This window comes from Poecile atricapillus, chromosome Z (assembly GCF_030490865.1).
Source record: "Poecile atricapillus isolate bPoeAtr1 chromosome Z, bPoeAtr1.hap1, whole genome shotgun sequence".
Lineage (NCBI taxonomy): Eukaryota > Metazoa > Chordata > Aves > Passeriformes > Paridae > Poecile > Poecile atricapillus.
This window is the reverse complement of record NC_081289.1, coordinates 98,105,369-98,121,922: the sequence shown is the minus strand read 5'-3', so window position 1 is coordinate 98,121,922 and position 16,554 is coordinate 98,105,369. Positions and strand designations below refer to the sequence as shown.

The 16,554-nt window shown below is 37.7% G+C and overlaps 1 protein-coding gene across 1 annotated transcript in view; it reads left to right on the top strand.

Annotated features, from left to right (window-relative positions):
- DGKQ (diacylglycerol kinase theta) overlaps positions 1-16,554 on the top strand; it is an 88,547-nt gene that overhangs the window by 28,632 nt on the left and 43,361 nt on the right. The window contains exons 3-7 of the mRNA XM_058825878.1: positions 4,212-4,311; positions 8,939-9,024; positions 9,758-9,883; positions 10,884-11,037; positions 15,494-15,562. Coding sequence (XP_058681861.1) covers positions 4,212-4,311; positions 8,939-9,024; positions 9,758-9,883; positions 10,884-11,037; positions 15,494-15,562 — 535 coding nt within the window. The remainder of the gene's footprint in view (positions 1-4,211; positions 4,312-8,938; positions 9,025-9,757; positions 9,884-10,883; positions 11,038-15,493; positions 15,563-16,554) is intronic.

Here is a 16,554-nt window from a genome sequence, read left to right as displayed (position 1 = left end):
AGGTAGTTCCTTTTTAAGACTGCCCAAGACAGCAGCTGTCACACTGGCATTTGGTGTATCTATATTTCTCTCATTGCCCTTTACACCTGGAAGTCTTTTCCTCATGATTCAAGATGAAGCTTTCTTCTGCCAGAGATGGTAGAAATGGAGCTGCTGCTGGGTGAAAAACAGGCCTTCCTAGAGCTGTATTTTTCCCCCTGCTGAAGCATCCTGAAGGCTGCAGACCAGTAAGGCAGCCTGGCCTGACGATCAGAGGGTCTGGAGGGTAGATGGGCCACTCCGCACAAAGTACATCCACCTTAGTGGAAGAGTACTTGAATTTATGATATACTGTTGGTCACATGCTTTATATCCTGTGACATTTGAGGATGAGGAACAATTTTAAAAGGCACTATCAAAAGAAAGCAAGTCTATCCTTTGTTTTTCTTCAAAAGTGTGGATTTTAAAAGGATTTTACTGCCATTCTTTTTGGTTACTGCAGAGCTGTTGTGCACTTCCACAGATTGCACGGAAGGAGTTAGAATCTAAGTGTTGGGTTTCTATAGGATCAAATTTTATTACAGGCTGATAGGAACATTTACAAATATGTATTACATTCTCTAATGCCTTGCATTCCTTAACAGATGGCAGGAAATAGAGCAGGAACTAGGAGTATCTTGTCCCTGGGTGCAGAGTCATCCTGGAGATCATGCTGAAGTGTTACCATTATACTTTTCGTTGATATGCTTCTGATCAATATTTTAAGGGCACTTAGATGTCATTTAATGATATTACTAGAAGAAATTTTCTGTATTTTTCTGTGGAAATCGATTTTGTGGTTTTCATAAGGTAATTTAGGTAGATGGATTGGAAAAGCAGTTTTAAACTCTCATAAATTATTAACATATTCTGTTAGTCACCTTAAGCTTCTGTAGTTTGCTGTACTTGCAGAGGTGGATATAAACTAGGCAATAACATGTTCTGTATTCTTTCATAATGTCTCACTGGCTTTCTAGCCTGAGTTTTAACTATTTTTTATTAATATATATATTAGGTGTTTGGAACTTGTTCAGCAACCAAAATGTGTTGGAAGAAACATTATGTAATTGATGTGTTCGTTACGTTGTATTTGCTCTTTTATCTTTTCTCTTTTTCCATCTTACTCCCACCCATTTTCCATTATATCCATATATATTATATGCTTTTATATCAATCATCTTCCAAAGCATGTTAGGAAGACCACTCAGGATAAACAAAGTTTCTTTGGCCTGATTTGTAAGAAAGAATTTAAAGAAACTTTTTTTTCCCTTTTCCCCTTCTCCACCCTGCCTTAACATTTAAATCAGCGAGTTGTTCCCTTCTCTTTGCCAATGACTTGAGACTTCAGACAATTGTCACCATGGTCTGAACAGCTGAAGAATTTAGGCTTGTTCTCCTTCCAGATAACTACAGTCAGCCCCTGAGTAAGTTCACCTTCTGTCAAAGCCCTTTCTCACAATTTTTTCCCAAAATAAACACTGTTTTTCACATGTTTTTTTCAGCAGGACCTCCCTGCGACAATAATGAACAACCTGCATTTCTAAGCTAGGCTTAAGATAAAATAGCCAGACTTATGGCCAGAAGAAGAGTTCCCTGTGTTTCAAATAGGGGTTAAATGCTCGTGCTGCATGTCCTAAGCAGTTTGTTCACCACCTCAGAGCTAAATGTGTCTGATTCCAGGGGGAATTCTTCTCCCTTGGGTGGCTGTATGGTGCTTGAGGCTGTGGTAGGAGTAGGGCACTTAAAGATGACACTAGAAACCTGAAGACAGGTTGGGAACTGCAGAAAAAGATTTCTTCTTGCCTGAAGAAATCCCACTAGGGCTTTCCAGTACTCCTCACAGTTGCAGTGTCTGTGTCGGGTTGTGCTCACACAGCCGTTTCTTACCAACTTTCTGCACATGAATTCATTGTGCAGAATGAATTTTGCGCAAGTGGCCTTCTCCCAGCAAACTTGTTTTTTTGGAGCAGCTAGAGTGAGAAGACAGCTCTGGCACTTTATCTCCACAATAACTGAGCCCAGGTAATTTGTGTGTCACTGTACAGAGAGGTTTGTTTCTTCTCTTGAAGAAGTAGCAGGGTGGGCAGGGATTAGGAGCCTTAAATATAACCTGGGATAGTTTGATTAAAGCTTATTAGGCTTTCCAGGATAATTTCCACCCCCCCACCAAGGATATATATTTTTGTAAACATGTATTATATGACTAGATTATTCTGATTTTTTTTAAAAAAAATATGTAGGGCAGCTATGAACTTCATGTCAGAGATGGAGAACTGCAGAGAATGAAATTTCAGTTTGGGCTGGTGGGAGTAGGATATGGACCCAAAAAGAGTGCTTTAGCTGTATTTTTAAATCCCCAGCTTGTACGCAATGTTAAAACTTCAAGCTTTTGGAGGCAATGCTGTTATATATCCTACTGGAGATACTGATATGAAGTTTGTGGGTTGCCTGTCAGCCCAGCTTGGTGGGGAGCCTGTGATCTGAATGGGCAGTTTCCTGGTCAGTCAGGGACCAAGGATTCCTCTGGACAATACGGTCTGCTGGGGCAGTAAGCTGGTGACTCTATTTCAGTGGTCAGCTGCTGTGTACTATGCTATTCATGTTTGGTAATGCAAGCATATTTCATACCACTCTGTCCTCTTTTGTCTCCCAAAGCTTAATTCTGAGGAGCTCTGGAGGAACCACATGTTGCGCATTTGGGGGTTACAGATTTTTTTTTTATTAAACTTCCAGCATTTTTTTATCCTTGTGTTGCATCCCACAAAACTTTATCTCACTTCTTTTGTTGTTCATGCTTGAATTAATGATTGTTTGATGTAACTGTCCCCATACTTTCTGAGGCAGAAAATTCTTATGGGAATTGAATTTCTATAACTGGAAGCAACTCCGTGGGTCATCAAGTTCTGTGTTCACAGTGTGTGTCAGATTTGCTGCTAATAGTTCTCAGGAAAGCCTCAATATACAAGGAGAAAAATTCAAATCCTGATGAATAACCTTCAAGGATTTTTTACCAGTGTATCTGAGAGGAAAAAGTGCTATCTGTGATTACATATATCTGAAGTCACTACTTCCAAAGTTTTACTGGGAATGATTAATTTAATTTGAAACCTAAGTAATAATTTGTCAGCTTTTACCAGAAGTACAACCACAACATAAATTTGATGTGTTCATTAGACCAAGAAGGGTATGTGAAATGCATAATACCTAAATAATAAATACCTAAATAATGGCAAACTTTTATGGAATACTTTTGGATTCTAGGACTTGAAACATGCAGTTATATTCCTTCCTTCTAATGCAAATGTCACTTTAGCACAGCTGTGCATCTTGTAGGAGGAGCAGCCTCTAGAACAGGTATGAAGCTTAAGTGTGTTTCTTATTCTTTACTTTGCTTCTTTTCATTTGTTGTTCCTTTGGTACTAACACTTCCCATCTTCATTATTAATCACTAACCAAGAGGAAAACAATTTAAGCTAAGCAAATAAGAAACACATTTGCCAAAACTGTTGGTACAGACAGCTCTTGCAAGAGAAAGTCATCGTGTATAATTTTCAACCTACAGTCAAGAGAAACCTTGGTCTGGAGGTACCTCAGGAGCTCGATCTCTGCACCATTCCATTTGAAGCTTTGGATAAAGCAGGGGGAACCAGCCATTCCCTTTGTCCTGATCAGCCAGTGCCCAGGCTGTATTTGGAGAGGAAGTGAAAGGCATGTGGAGAGCACTGAACTGTGGCAGCACTGAGATGTTAAAAGTTGTCTTGTGTATGTCTTTAGGATATTTTGTTCACCTGTGCAGTAATTATTCTTGAATTGTCCTTGATTCAATAAAAAATGCTTAGCAGATAAACTGCAGTTACAGGTAGGTCCCAAAGGAAGCCTTTGGATTCAAGTTGCTGTGAATCTTCAAGAAGCTAATCAGCACTTAAAAATATATACAATACATATTAATTCCCAAAAATTTAAAAACCAGGTATATTAAAGTATTTAAAATATTTACATTAATATATTTAAAATATACTTCTAAGTATGATTATTTTTTAAAGGATGCTTCATCTGTCCATTTATTCTTGTGCTTAGTCAAGTTTACATTGTATATACTGCCCTGTTGTTGCAAGATAAAGCAGCTTCTATGAATTTTAACTGACACTTTGAAAGTTGAAATTGATGATATCTTATGCCTTCTTTGCTGGCAGGTTCCAGTTGCACACTGTTTTGGGCCTCCAGGACATTACAAAAGGAAGTTTTGCACTGTGTGCAGGAAGTCCCTAGAGTCACCTGCCTTTCGATGTGAAGGTAACTTAAACCCTACTTGTAGGGCCATCTGTGTGTCACCCAGTAACCTACAGTTTCACTGCATGCCTCGAGTGCTTGACAGATTTTTGGTTTGTTTACTATCCATTCATTGGTCATGGGAAGGTGTACTTCAAACTAAAGAATAACAAACCAATCACCTTGGAGAAAGTGCAAACTTTGTCAAACCTGTATGCTTTGTTCATCTTTCCTCCAATTTGCTTTGAGCAAGTCTGTGGTGGTGTGCAATGTATCCCTGCCTGAGATGGGCAAAGAATGAGGAGCAATTATGGTGAAAGAAAGACTCGTCCTGTTGCGGTAATTTATTTCTGTTTCCAGGGGAAACATTTGATTCAGAGAATCATCAGGTATTCATATTTCTAGAAAAGAATGTAGAATTTCCTGTGTTACTAGTCTCAGATGTCTGTTACTTGTAATGAGGATAAGGTACCTTCAATGGAAAGATATTTGAAAATATTATTTGTCAAAATAGTACTGCTCTGAGTGTTTTGACATGGATTCTCTGAAAAAACAGTAATTAAAGAAATCACTCAAATACCAGTGATTTTTTATTTGAGATACATGTTGGCATGAGTACCTGACTGATTTTGATGTAGGACAGCTCTTCAATTCTCCCTTGACCTAAATGTCTATTGATTGTTCAGTTGAGTTGTGAGGTTAAATAGAATTTACTGTTTTATAGGAATATTACATCTGAACTGTTTAAAAAAAAAAAAGTCTGATGAATGAAGAACCAATTCTTCAAGGAATTTTGTTGCTTCCAAAATTTATGCTAAAATAAGTTTTGCTAAAGATAATATTTTACTGAATATGGTTTTTCTATGTGTAGGGGAAGCAATCCTCTTTGATCAGGGCATTTTAGACTTAGAATGGTGCAGTATTTCTGTTCCTGCTTTTGTCTGTTGAGTTGCATAATGGAGGCGAAATGTTCTGAGTAGTGGGAATATGTCACTTAGTATAGTCACCATGTGACCAGGAAGGTTTGGTAGGACCAAACATTTGGTAGGACCAATCATTTTCTACTGATCTAGGAAATAAGACTCAGAAGCTATGTGCTGTGAGATAGACATAAAAATTTGAAAATAAAATAATTACCACTAGTTATGCCCTCTTAACTATTGCAAATAGCTTGAGTTTAGTGATCCAATTTAGTTGAAGCTTTCTAAATTTTTCTCTCTTACTCTCTTAATTCTACTGCATTTGCATTGTATCCATTTGCTGTGGTTTAACCCCAGCCTGCAGCCAAGCACCGCACACAGCCACTCAGTCCCTGTCCCACCAGTGGGATCAGGGAGAGAACCGGAAGGGTAAAACCTAGAGAACTCATGGGTTGAGATAAAGACAGCATAAGGTGCAAAGCAAAACCCACCCACACACAAAGCAGAGAAAAACAAAGTCATTCCCTGCTTCCCATGAGCAGGCAGGTGTTTCACATCTCCAGGATAGCAGGGCCCCCTCACGCCTCACAGTGACTTGGGAAGACAAGTCCATCAATCCAAATATCCCCTCCTTCCTCCTTCCTGCTTCTTGCACGCAGCTTGAAATAGTGAGCAGGATGTCAGATGGTCTGGAATATTCCTTTGGCCAGTTTGGGTCACCTGCCCTGGCTGTTACTTCTGTCAACCTCCCCCAACTTCCTCCCCAGCGTGGCAGTACAAAAAGTAGAAAATGTCTTGGCTCTGTTTAAGCCCTGCTCAAGAATAACTAAAATATCCCTGTATTATCAATCCTGTGTACAACACAAACCCAAAACACAGCTCCGTTCTAGCCACGGTGAAGAAAATTAACTGTACCCCAGCCAAAACCATCACACAAGTGTAAAGGAATATTTTTTTCAGATATTTCTATTTAAGTGTTTGTGAACATGAAATACATGAAATTACATGTAGTAATTAGGTATTACAGATGCACAGAATTTTTTTTATGCTTCATTGAAGGTTCTGAATTGTTTTCCTCTCATGGCTTTGACAGTTTTACTATTTTGGGTAGTGTGACTTGTTTGGTAGCCCTTTTTCTGAATACTAGTAAGTCTACAACTTGTTTGCTAATTTTTTTAAATGTATTTTAAAAAGGGGGGAAGCTGAAGTTTATAAAGTGCACGGGATTCTGCCTTTTTTCTTCAAAAATGCTTGTGGAATTTGTTTAAGAAGTCTAATGTTTTAAGCTGTAGAACTTTGGTATCTGGGTGGAGATATTGAACTTTCTTCCGATTTTTTAAATTTATTTATAATAGTTTAATACTTAGTTCAATACCACAAATCTAGTCTTGTTTATGGTGTTCATGTCTGGTACTAAATTTAAGAACTTTTCCTGGACTCTCTACCATAATTAAGATAAAAAAGAGGGTTAGGATGGGAAATTATGTCAATCATTTTCTAAACAAATTATTGACATAATTAAATGTACTTGTAAAATAATTTAAATCATTTGTTTTGCACTGTTTATATCCTAAAATAGAATAAACTTTCTTGAAAGGAAATAAAAGGTTTCACACACATAAATGCTGTCAGGGACCTGTTCTCAGAAATGAGGATGTATGTGTATTAATCCATGGTGAAATAAATACATATTTCATTGGTAAAAATGACAATAGATTGACTCCAAATTCTGCTGACAGTTACTGATTGCTTTGGATAGCTATTTTTACTACCAGATTTCACTGGTGTCAGTTGAACCTGGACTCATGATGGTGAGAGTTGCTCTTCCTTTTATTTCCAAGAAAAAGGGGATGAAAAGTAAATAAAATAAATTGGAATAATCCAAACATTTTTTTGGTGCTGAAGTTTCTTATTAAGCAAGCAGCAGCAGATTTACTGGAGAATGAGGCAGTTAACATTTTAAGGCTTTTCTCTCAAGTTCATGTGTCTGAAATTAATCAGGTTGGGTTTTTTGGCAATCATAAGTAACTTTCATAACTAGCTTGAAACAGAAGATCATTATTCTGTTATGAGTTAAATAATTATGCAGCTCATGGAATGGCTGATAAAGATGATCATTCTTTTTGTAGGACCTCTAATTTGATCTTAACATTCAAAAATATCCTCTTTCCTACACTGGGTTAGTCATCTTAAGGGATTAACTCCTGTGACACTCCTGCCATTTATGTGAACCGATTCTGAGCTAGGTTTGGTGCTAGAAGCAGCAGATGTGAATTAAAGCAAGGGTAAAACACATTCTGTGTTCTCACAAAGTATAGCAAGGGGCTGTGCATGCCTGTGTTGGCAAAATTAACAAAAAAACCCCCAATGCTTCTTTAAATTCCTTGAAGCTGTAAATTCGTTTATGGGCACTTTTCACATTAGCAAGAGTATGACTCAAAGCATCTAGTTTGCCTATTTAGTTGAATTGCCAGAACTGCAAAATATTCCTGTTATGTCTGTTAACAGGGAGACATGTGAGTGGAGGATTCTACAATGTGACTGTGCCACAGCTGAGAGAAGTTCTTGAGTGCAGTAAAGACATTCAGCATGGGGAGCTGTGTGTGTGTTTGTGGTTGACTTAGTCATGAGTCTTTACTTTGGTGTGATGGTAGATTATGTCTTCTGTGAGGTTAGAATAACACAATGTTAATTCTGCTCTGGAAGAGTCCAAAGAGATTTCAAATTGGGTATTATTTTCTATGTAAATTAATAAGGTTGTTTTCAAGATACTTTCAGATAATGTGCTAACATGTGCAGTTACTACCTTCCAATCTTCAGGTTACAGTTCTCATATTTTTATTATATGCTTGGAGAAATAACCTGTTTGACCAGAACTGAAAAAGTATTTGAAAAATTTGATGCTTGTCTCATGCTTTCATTTACTTGATGAAAAGTCAGATGCCTTCCCAGAGCAATACAAGTATTTACAAAACAGCTACAGAAGGATCTTTTTCATCCATCTCTGTCTCTGAGGGCCACAGAGAACCCTCCTAACACTTGACATGATAAAGCTGGGTAGTGAGATCTATTAGTTATTGGCTGGGAGGTGGGGGGGGGGGTGGTTGTAACTCATCCCTTGTAGGGATGAAACTGCAGCTTCTTTTCTTTCATGTCTGGTATTTCAAGTCAGCTTTTAAATAATGAAGGTATTTTAAAACCAAAACTTGCCTAAAGTTTTACGTGCTTCACTAAAACTTCTTCCACCTACAGTACCTACAATATCTGGGAAGGCAGTGTTAACCTTACTTAGGAGAGTGCTCTGGGAAAATGGTTTCCTTTTTTTTTGACAATGAAGTAGTGATTTACCTTATATAAGGTGATTGACTCAAAGTAACCTTCAGGCACAGGTATGTTGGAGTAAGCAGCAGTTCCTGTGAAACTGAGACAAAACTGAGCAGTTCTACACATTTAACTTGATGAAATTGGAAGAAATATGACAAGTGCTGCTTGTGAGCAAAATTAGCTTAGCCTTTCCTGTTTATTTGGTTGCATCTTTTTAACACGGAGGAAGTGGGGGAACACACAAAACAATGCTGGTAAATGTCTTTATTGTCTATCTTTGCTGAATGTAAAGAGCACGGAGAGTGTGAAAAGGGTAGTGGAGGACTATTGAAGGGAGGGAGGAAGGAGATGCAGAAAAACCCTGGGATTTCCAGCCTAAAGAAGTTTTCTTGTTTTTGTGCTTTTAGTTTGTGAGCTACATGTGCACACAGACTGTATCCTGTTTGCTTGCAGTGACTGCCGGCAGTGTCACCAGGATGGGCACCTGGACCATGTAAGTGCAGATGCCTCTGCAGGGGAAGGTGGTTGTGCATTTTGTGATCTAGAGAAGGAGCCATCTTGGTCTTGAGTTTCACGTGCTACCAGTTATCAAAGCTGGTTGCTTTTTGGCAGACAAAGGACATACATGACTTCAGAATATACTACAAAGAGTGAGATGAATTTAAATGCTGATATATTCATGATGCTTTTGAACTCTTACTGAAAAGCCTGTGGAATATGTGCAACCTCCAAATTAAGAATTTAAAAAAAAAATAATCAAGCATCCTATATAAAAGTTTGCTTTGTAAAAGCTGGCTTGGAACTCTTTTTTTTTTTTTTTTTTTTTTTTTTCTGTATGTTGAGCTGTTGGCTGCCTTGTATCCCTGGCAAACATTCTCTTATCCTCATGCTTCCTGCAGTCTGACTAAGGCAAGACTGCCTATTTTCTTATCTTCTCACAGTACAGTAGATACAGAATACTGATATCATAGGATGTTTTTTAAAAGGATTTTGTTTTAGTGGGCTGTGAAAGAAAACCACTGTAATAAATTTTTTGGTAGTTTGATAAATTTTCTTCTTTTAGTAAAATGTAAGATTGTTAAAAATTCATATTTATCTTAAGAAAAACTTAATGCCCTAGTCTCTGTTGGTATTTTCTTAGAGCTATTTGAATTAAATAAAAAGTTGTATTGAAGATGCATCTGTATCTGATTCATGTAATGCTAAGTCATGATGTGTTCCCTCAGGATACTTACCACCATCACTGGAGGGAGGGAAACCTTTCTTCAGGTGCTCGTTGCGAAATTTGCAAAAAAACCTGTGGATCTTCTGAGGTGCTCTCTGGCATGAGATGTGAATGGTGTGGCATCATGGTATGTTGTGCTGCTGCATGTATTTGTGGGAACCACATAGATGTGGGCATGTGCTTCTTTGAACAATTGATATAAACATAATTTATTCACACACTGTGTAAATATATATTTTGTATACACTTTGTAAATACACTTTATCTTATTGAAAAATATATATAGTTATGTGTTAGGTGGGAAATTTGATTTTTTAAATCCTCCTCATAGTCACTTTAATGAGCAACTCCTAATGTCACAGTGAAACTTTGTGTAAATCCAGTGGAATTTAACTGGGCCTAATCAATTATAGATCTGTGGTTAGAAGCCTGCAGTCACTTTCTGTGTGAAATCAAAATTTCTTTCAGATCGTGAATTCTGCAAGGTTAAAGACTTATCATTCTAATATGTTTTCTCTTATTTCAGTATAGAATAGGTCTTAACCTGTGTGGTTGGGGTTTTTTTAAGCTGTCAATATCAGTTTCTGTGTTTTTCCATTCATATGACACGTGTTTATTTCCTGTGCAAGCTGATGGTACCCTTCAATAATTCTTCTGGAAACCACAGCTTTTCACACACTGACAAACAGTGTGCAGTGCAGATAACAATTAGTCCATCCACTTAATGCCACCTCATATTACAATATGATGGAAGTGAAAGTAGTACCAGATGAGGTGCACCTTTTCCATTTCCCCCATAGAGTGGAAGACCAGAGACTTTAAAATTCTCCATAATTCTTCATACATTTAAAAATGTAGCTGCATAAAAACCTTTTGCTTTTAATAGAAGAGGTTTGTGATCCTTCCAAGTTTCATGACATATAAAGACTCCCCATTATTGGCAATACAAAACCCAAATTAAACAAATAAAAATATGGGGTGAAAAATGAGCCATTATTTAATGATTGTGATTACAAAAGGTCTGTATAATCCCTAACCTCAGTTACACTATTTCAGTCATATTTTGTTAGAAATAAATTTACTTTCTATGTGTATCACAAGTTCTTAACTGATGCTGTTGTTTATAGGCTCATGCTGCTTGCTATGTAATTGTCACACCAGAATGTACCTTTGGAAGATTAAGGAATATGATTCTTCCTCCAAGTTGTGTTCAATTGTTTTCTCGCAACTTCAGCAAGTTGCATTGTTTTCGAATATCGGAAAATCTGCAAACAGAATCAGGTAAAAATTTCAAAGTTGAATGCAACTAGTTGATGAGCATATTTAACCTAATGTCATAATTCAATTAAGTATATCATTGCTAATTTTTACAGGGTTTTGTGGCAATGCTATAATTTCTTGCTATTTCTGGGACAGGTTAGGGATTTTTTTAATAGACACAGTGCAAAATGCAGGAACTTCTGTTTACTGGTGCTAGGCAATTTGTACACTATTCTTGAAACAAAGAAAGTGAAAATCTAAAATCAGAAAATTTGTGGTGTTAGTGTTATCATTGCTGGAAACACTTCCTTCTTATATCATGTGTACAGATACTTTTATTTGTCTCTTGGATTAAGCTCCTGTCCTTTTGAAGATTCCTGTGCTGAGGCATTATCGTGTGTCTAGGCAGGGTAATGTTCTGCTGCCATCTAGAGTGAATGTTTGTTTAACAGCTGTTTAGGAAGAAAAATTTTTTTTTTAACCTGAGGTACACCAAAGTATTTTTTAATTTACATTTTGATTATTATGCACCTGTAAAACCTTTCTTTTGGTGCTTGAATGGAATAGGAAAGGAAATGAAAGGTAGCAAAACACAGCTCATGAAAGTTAAATATTTGCAACTGCTCATTTCTCAACCTGGCAGATTGCTCTTGAACTTTCTGCTCTAAAGTCATGTTTGGTTTTGGTGAGGAGAGCTGATCATGAGCAAGACCCCTGTGTTCTGTGTGCAGAAGCTGTAGCAGTAGTCCTGCTACTGCATGAACTGCGTGATCCAAGGTCCACATAACCCAGACACACTCTAGTGACCTGTCAAAGGAGGTCTTAGGTTGCTTTTGTGGGTTGGGTTTTTTTCAGTGAGTGTGTTTTCTTTTTCAGTGAATTTGCTTGCTAGTGGTCAAAGATGTAGTATAGCACCCACTTGAAAATCATGGAGTGCCTAATGCTTCCAACAAAAGTACAGAAGAAAAGTTACAAAAGAACTAATCAAAATAAAGAGTGGATGAGCTTGATTTTGCTGCAAGGCTCACCGTGAACTTTGATTCAGGTCTATTGTTAGGTATTTCACAAGTGTCCAAAGGGTTTAATTGAAGATAAAGTTGTATTATTATAACTAAGAGAAGTTAATCACAAACCTTTAAAACAGAGTCTTTGGTTTGACTTTTCTGATGTTAACTATGTTTTTCTCTTCAACAGTGGTGTGTTCTTTAAATATGTCAGACTTTCTCTTTTTTTATTTTTAAATTAACTCTTAATTAAAATTAAACATAGAGTACTTTAAGTGAAAGAATCCAAGGTTTTAGCTGCACCTTCTAGTTTCTTCCTTCAATATTTTAAGAGATTAAAGAAAATATTTTCTATTTCAGGACTTACTCTGCACGCTAAGTGTGTTAGTTCATGTTACACATAGTTGAGCTTTTTAAAGAATGCCTTTTTTGCATTTCTTTAATGGAAAATTTTGTCTGGTGCTTTGAATTGAGAGAATGCAGCCATTAGCTTGTGGTCAGAAGTAGATACATATGAATGGAGAAATATTCACTAACTTAATTTGGACCATTTCCAGTGCTTTATTGTGACATGAAGGGGGAAAAAAAAATCGAATAAAACTCACCTAGTTTGGAAAGCCAGAATACATTTTCATAGTCCTTAGCCTGCATGTCACAGAGGTATAATATAGCAACAACCTGAAAAATCTGATTTCTAATGCAGGTTCTCTTTTCTGTGGCCTATGAGAATTTCTGCCCCTTGGTCTCGGCTCCTCATCATCCAATTGGCAGCATCCTCCCAGGATGGGAGGCTGCTGATACCCAGGGGAGTAGGGGCCAAGCCATGGGGATCCTCCCCTTTCCTTCTTTGCACATCTGTGCAATTGACATCTTTCTTTTTTTCACACATCTGTGGCTCTGCACAAGGCATGGTGAGTAATATTTGTGGTGCAGCACCTGCCTTGTACTCCACTGTGCATAAAGTGTTTTGTTCTGTGTTACCATAGCTGACAGTGCCTTTTAGCACCTTGGTTTAGCACCTACATGCTGAATGTTCAGGTGCTAGTCTGGTGTCTCCACATGTCTTCTTTTACACCATCCACCACGGCCTGTTGAGCCTTGCTTCAAGACCTGTTGCTGGATGTTTGCCAATCTCAGTCGTCTGCTGAAGATCAGGTGTCTTCAGGTCACCGCCAAAAGCACCAGATACCATCGCTGTATGCTCTTTTTCTTTGCTCAAATTCTTCCTCAAAGACAAAGCCAAGAATTGTCGTGAGCTAATTTTCACATCAGCCTCTGCTGAGGAAACTCAGTGCTCTAGCCTTTTAGTCCTTCTTGTTACCCATGTTCACAGAACAGACCTTCATTTTCTAACAAAACCCCACTAGCTCCTGGCGTGTGCTGAAAGTTACCAAGATGTGTTGTGACTCCAGCAGCTCCCTGATACTCTCTTAGGATGTATTTGATGCCCCTCTGACAACAAAGCAACTCAGGATGACTGCCCCAGGAGCTGCTGCTGCTTTTCCAAGGGAAAGGTATAGACTCTGGATGGCAGATCTTGTTAAAGATTGTGTGCATGTTAGGGATCTCTTAGGGGAGCAAAGAACTCCTTTGTTGGAAGATAATTAGCACTTCTGTGTGATGGCAGGCTCAGTAAGAAGTCCTCCTGGCATGGCATGCATGGAGGGTGCTCCTCTGTTGCCACAGCTGACAAAGGACATGGCTCATAAGATTGTGGAAAGACCAGTCTGAGGTACCAAAGAAGTGTTGGCAGTTCCTGGATGGGTTGACTGCTGCAGGCATAGCTCTTCCCAAGCTGGTGCTTGGGAAGTGCCAGATGACTTGTCCCATGCAGTGAAGGAGCACAGCCATCATCATGGACCTACTGGGGACCATTTGTCCGAAGTGGCTTTTGCCACAGTGTAAATGCTAAGCTTCGTCACCAATGTTCAGCAAACATCTCTGTGCTGAAGGAGACTTCTTTTAAACTCTTGAGGTACCAGGACATGCAATGGTAGAGCAGTGTGGAGCCCCTTCCTCCAAATAACAAATTTCAAAGAAGTCATTGAACTTCACTGGAATGGTTTCAAGATGCTATTGGTGTAGATTTCCCTACTATTCAGACTGAAGGAGAGAGTGTAATAAAAGAAGTCAGCTTCTTTTCATCCAAACGGAGAAAGAAGAGGGTTGGGACCACTCAGGAGCGGTCATTTCCTATAGTTGTATTTACCACTTCATTTTTTTTTAAAAAAAACTTAATTATCTGGAGTGAAATTTAAGAAGGCATTCAGCTTTCTCTTATTTCAGGTTGTTTCAAGACCATACTGTCTAAATTTCCCTCCAGTTTGAAACTTGATGTTTGTCTGTCAGCTATAACAGGGAAAATATCTCAACACTCTTCATTATTTTACAAGCCAGAACTCAGAAGCGTTACTGTTGGTCTTTCTTGTAGACACTTGAAGCATTACCCAAATATTCAATGAGTTACCTGGTGTCAAGTTTAGGACTACTGCCTAGTACCCTTCTCGACATGCAATGATTCCACTTCTTGGAAGGTGTACTCTTGCTTTAGGATTTTTACTTCCTCAGTACCTCTTTTGCTCTGAGGATTTGCCTTTACTTGTTCTATTTTGTATTTTCTTTCTTGTTTTGTGCTTTGATTTTTTGCTTTCTCCCTCAGTGGCAAAGCGTAGTTTTTACAAAAACTTATATTTTTGGGAGCTTTGCCTGCATCCCAATCAAGACTGGGATTTTCAGTGGGTGTGAGTGTGAATACCATTATTTGATGAGTGCTTGCATTGCACTCTACAGCTACCCTCAAAGCAGGAAAATTGATCATGTTTGGATTTGCGCTGGTCTTGTATGGCCCCGAGTGTCAGGAATGAGATCACAGTGAGGATCTTCTTCACAGAAGCAACTGCAAAATGTTCACAGCATTTATTTTAATCTTTTTTTAATATGTATGGTTTTGCAAGGGTGCATTATTTTCTGACACGTTAACTTCTAGCTTTAGTGAGAGTGATGAGCCTAATGTCAAAGTCCTCTTCTGGAGAGCAGCAATTTCTTTCTCTTTGGGTGTCAATAACTTTGTTTTTCAGTTGTGGAAATTACTTCTATAACACCATTATTTCTGACTGGAAGGCTGAATTGATTTGGTAATTTAAAACTTAATGGAGACCATCTTCTGTGACAGTCAAACATCATGACTTCAGAAAAGAATGAAATGCAGTAGTTGCAATACTAAAACTAGTAGTGTAAGGATCTTATGTATGCCTTCACTGTAGCTACATGACAATGCAGATTTGGTTTTTTTAATGCTGTTTTAAATGCTGATAAATTATTATCATAAAATAGGTAAAAAAGAAAGTGTGCTTTTCTGACTGGTTCCTTTTGTGTAAGCTTGTTTGATGGAAACTGTTCTTAAATGACAAACACCTTCTCCCCTCTATTCAAGTTAACAAAAATCCTTTCTTAAAATGTCTCTCCTTTTACAGATGAGGATGATGATGTTGATGGGTCAACACAAGGGTCAACAAAAGATATCCAAATTTCAACCGATTCAAGTAAGCAAAATTTTAGTAAGGGATGAATGGTCACCCATTTCTTTATTCATATAATAATCTTTATTCATATAATCTTAAATTGTATTGCCTTATGACAAAATATTAAATTGTTATTTTTCCAATGTTAGGTTTTAATTTTAGGTCCAGAGTTTTGGTCCAACACATTTATCCAGGGCCTTACAAATATGTCCTTGGTATTTTCCATTGGTAGGTTGGCATAAGTGGCAATCTGTTCATTACCTCGACAAACAGGTTATTTCTCTCAACTCAATAGTTGAAGAAAAAACCATGGTGTTAATAACCCATAGATAAGCAACAAATTTAAAGGGCAGACAGCAATGTCTTTTCAGAGCATTTTGCTTCCAAGTTCGCTGGATCCAAATTTTGCTGAGGACGTCAGGTGAATGTGGTTTGGTTTTTGACTTGGGCATGTTGCAGTAAGCAGGATTGAGCTGGACTGGCTGCTTTTTATGTAGTTAAATTTTTAAGGTTTGTAATAACCAAATTCTTGCTTTTTAGAAGATGAGGTAAAACTTCAATTTAAGAGCTTCCCACCCCTATATCCATATTAATAAGTAGAACAACATGGTACATGCTACCTAATGTAGCTGCATGGATTGTTGTGAAAAAGGACATTTCAAATCAATAAATACTAATTTATTTATAAATCTTGAAGTTCTTGCAAAATTAAGAGGCTAATTGTGCAAATGCTATTTGGAATTTTAAAAAATTCAACTCAATAAGTAGTTAAATCAGGTATAGAAGAGATCTCAAGCATCCTCTTCTTTCACTTTCTTAGTTCCTGAATGACTAAGTTATGATCCACCGCCATACTTCCTTATTGTGGGAAAACACTCCAACTGCAGTTTATCTAAACAACTTTCATTTTTCAAGTGTTATAAGTGACTTACGTGGTTGAGTGTGAAGACTTCTACATTTCAACAATTAAGCCTATTTCCCGTATGACTATCAAAAAGAGAAAACTATGTTTC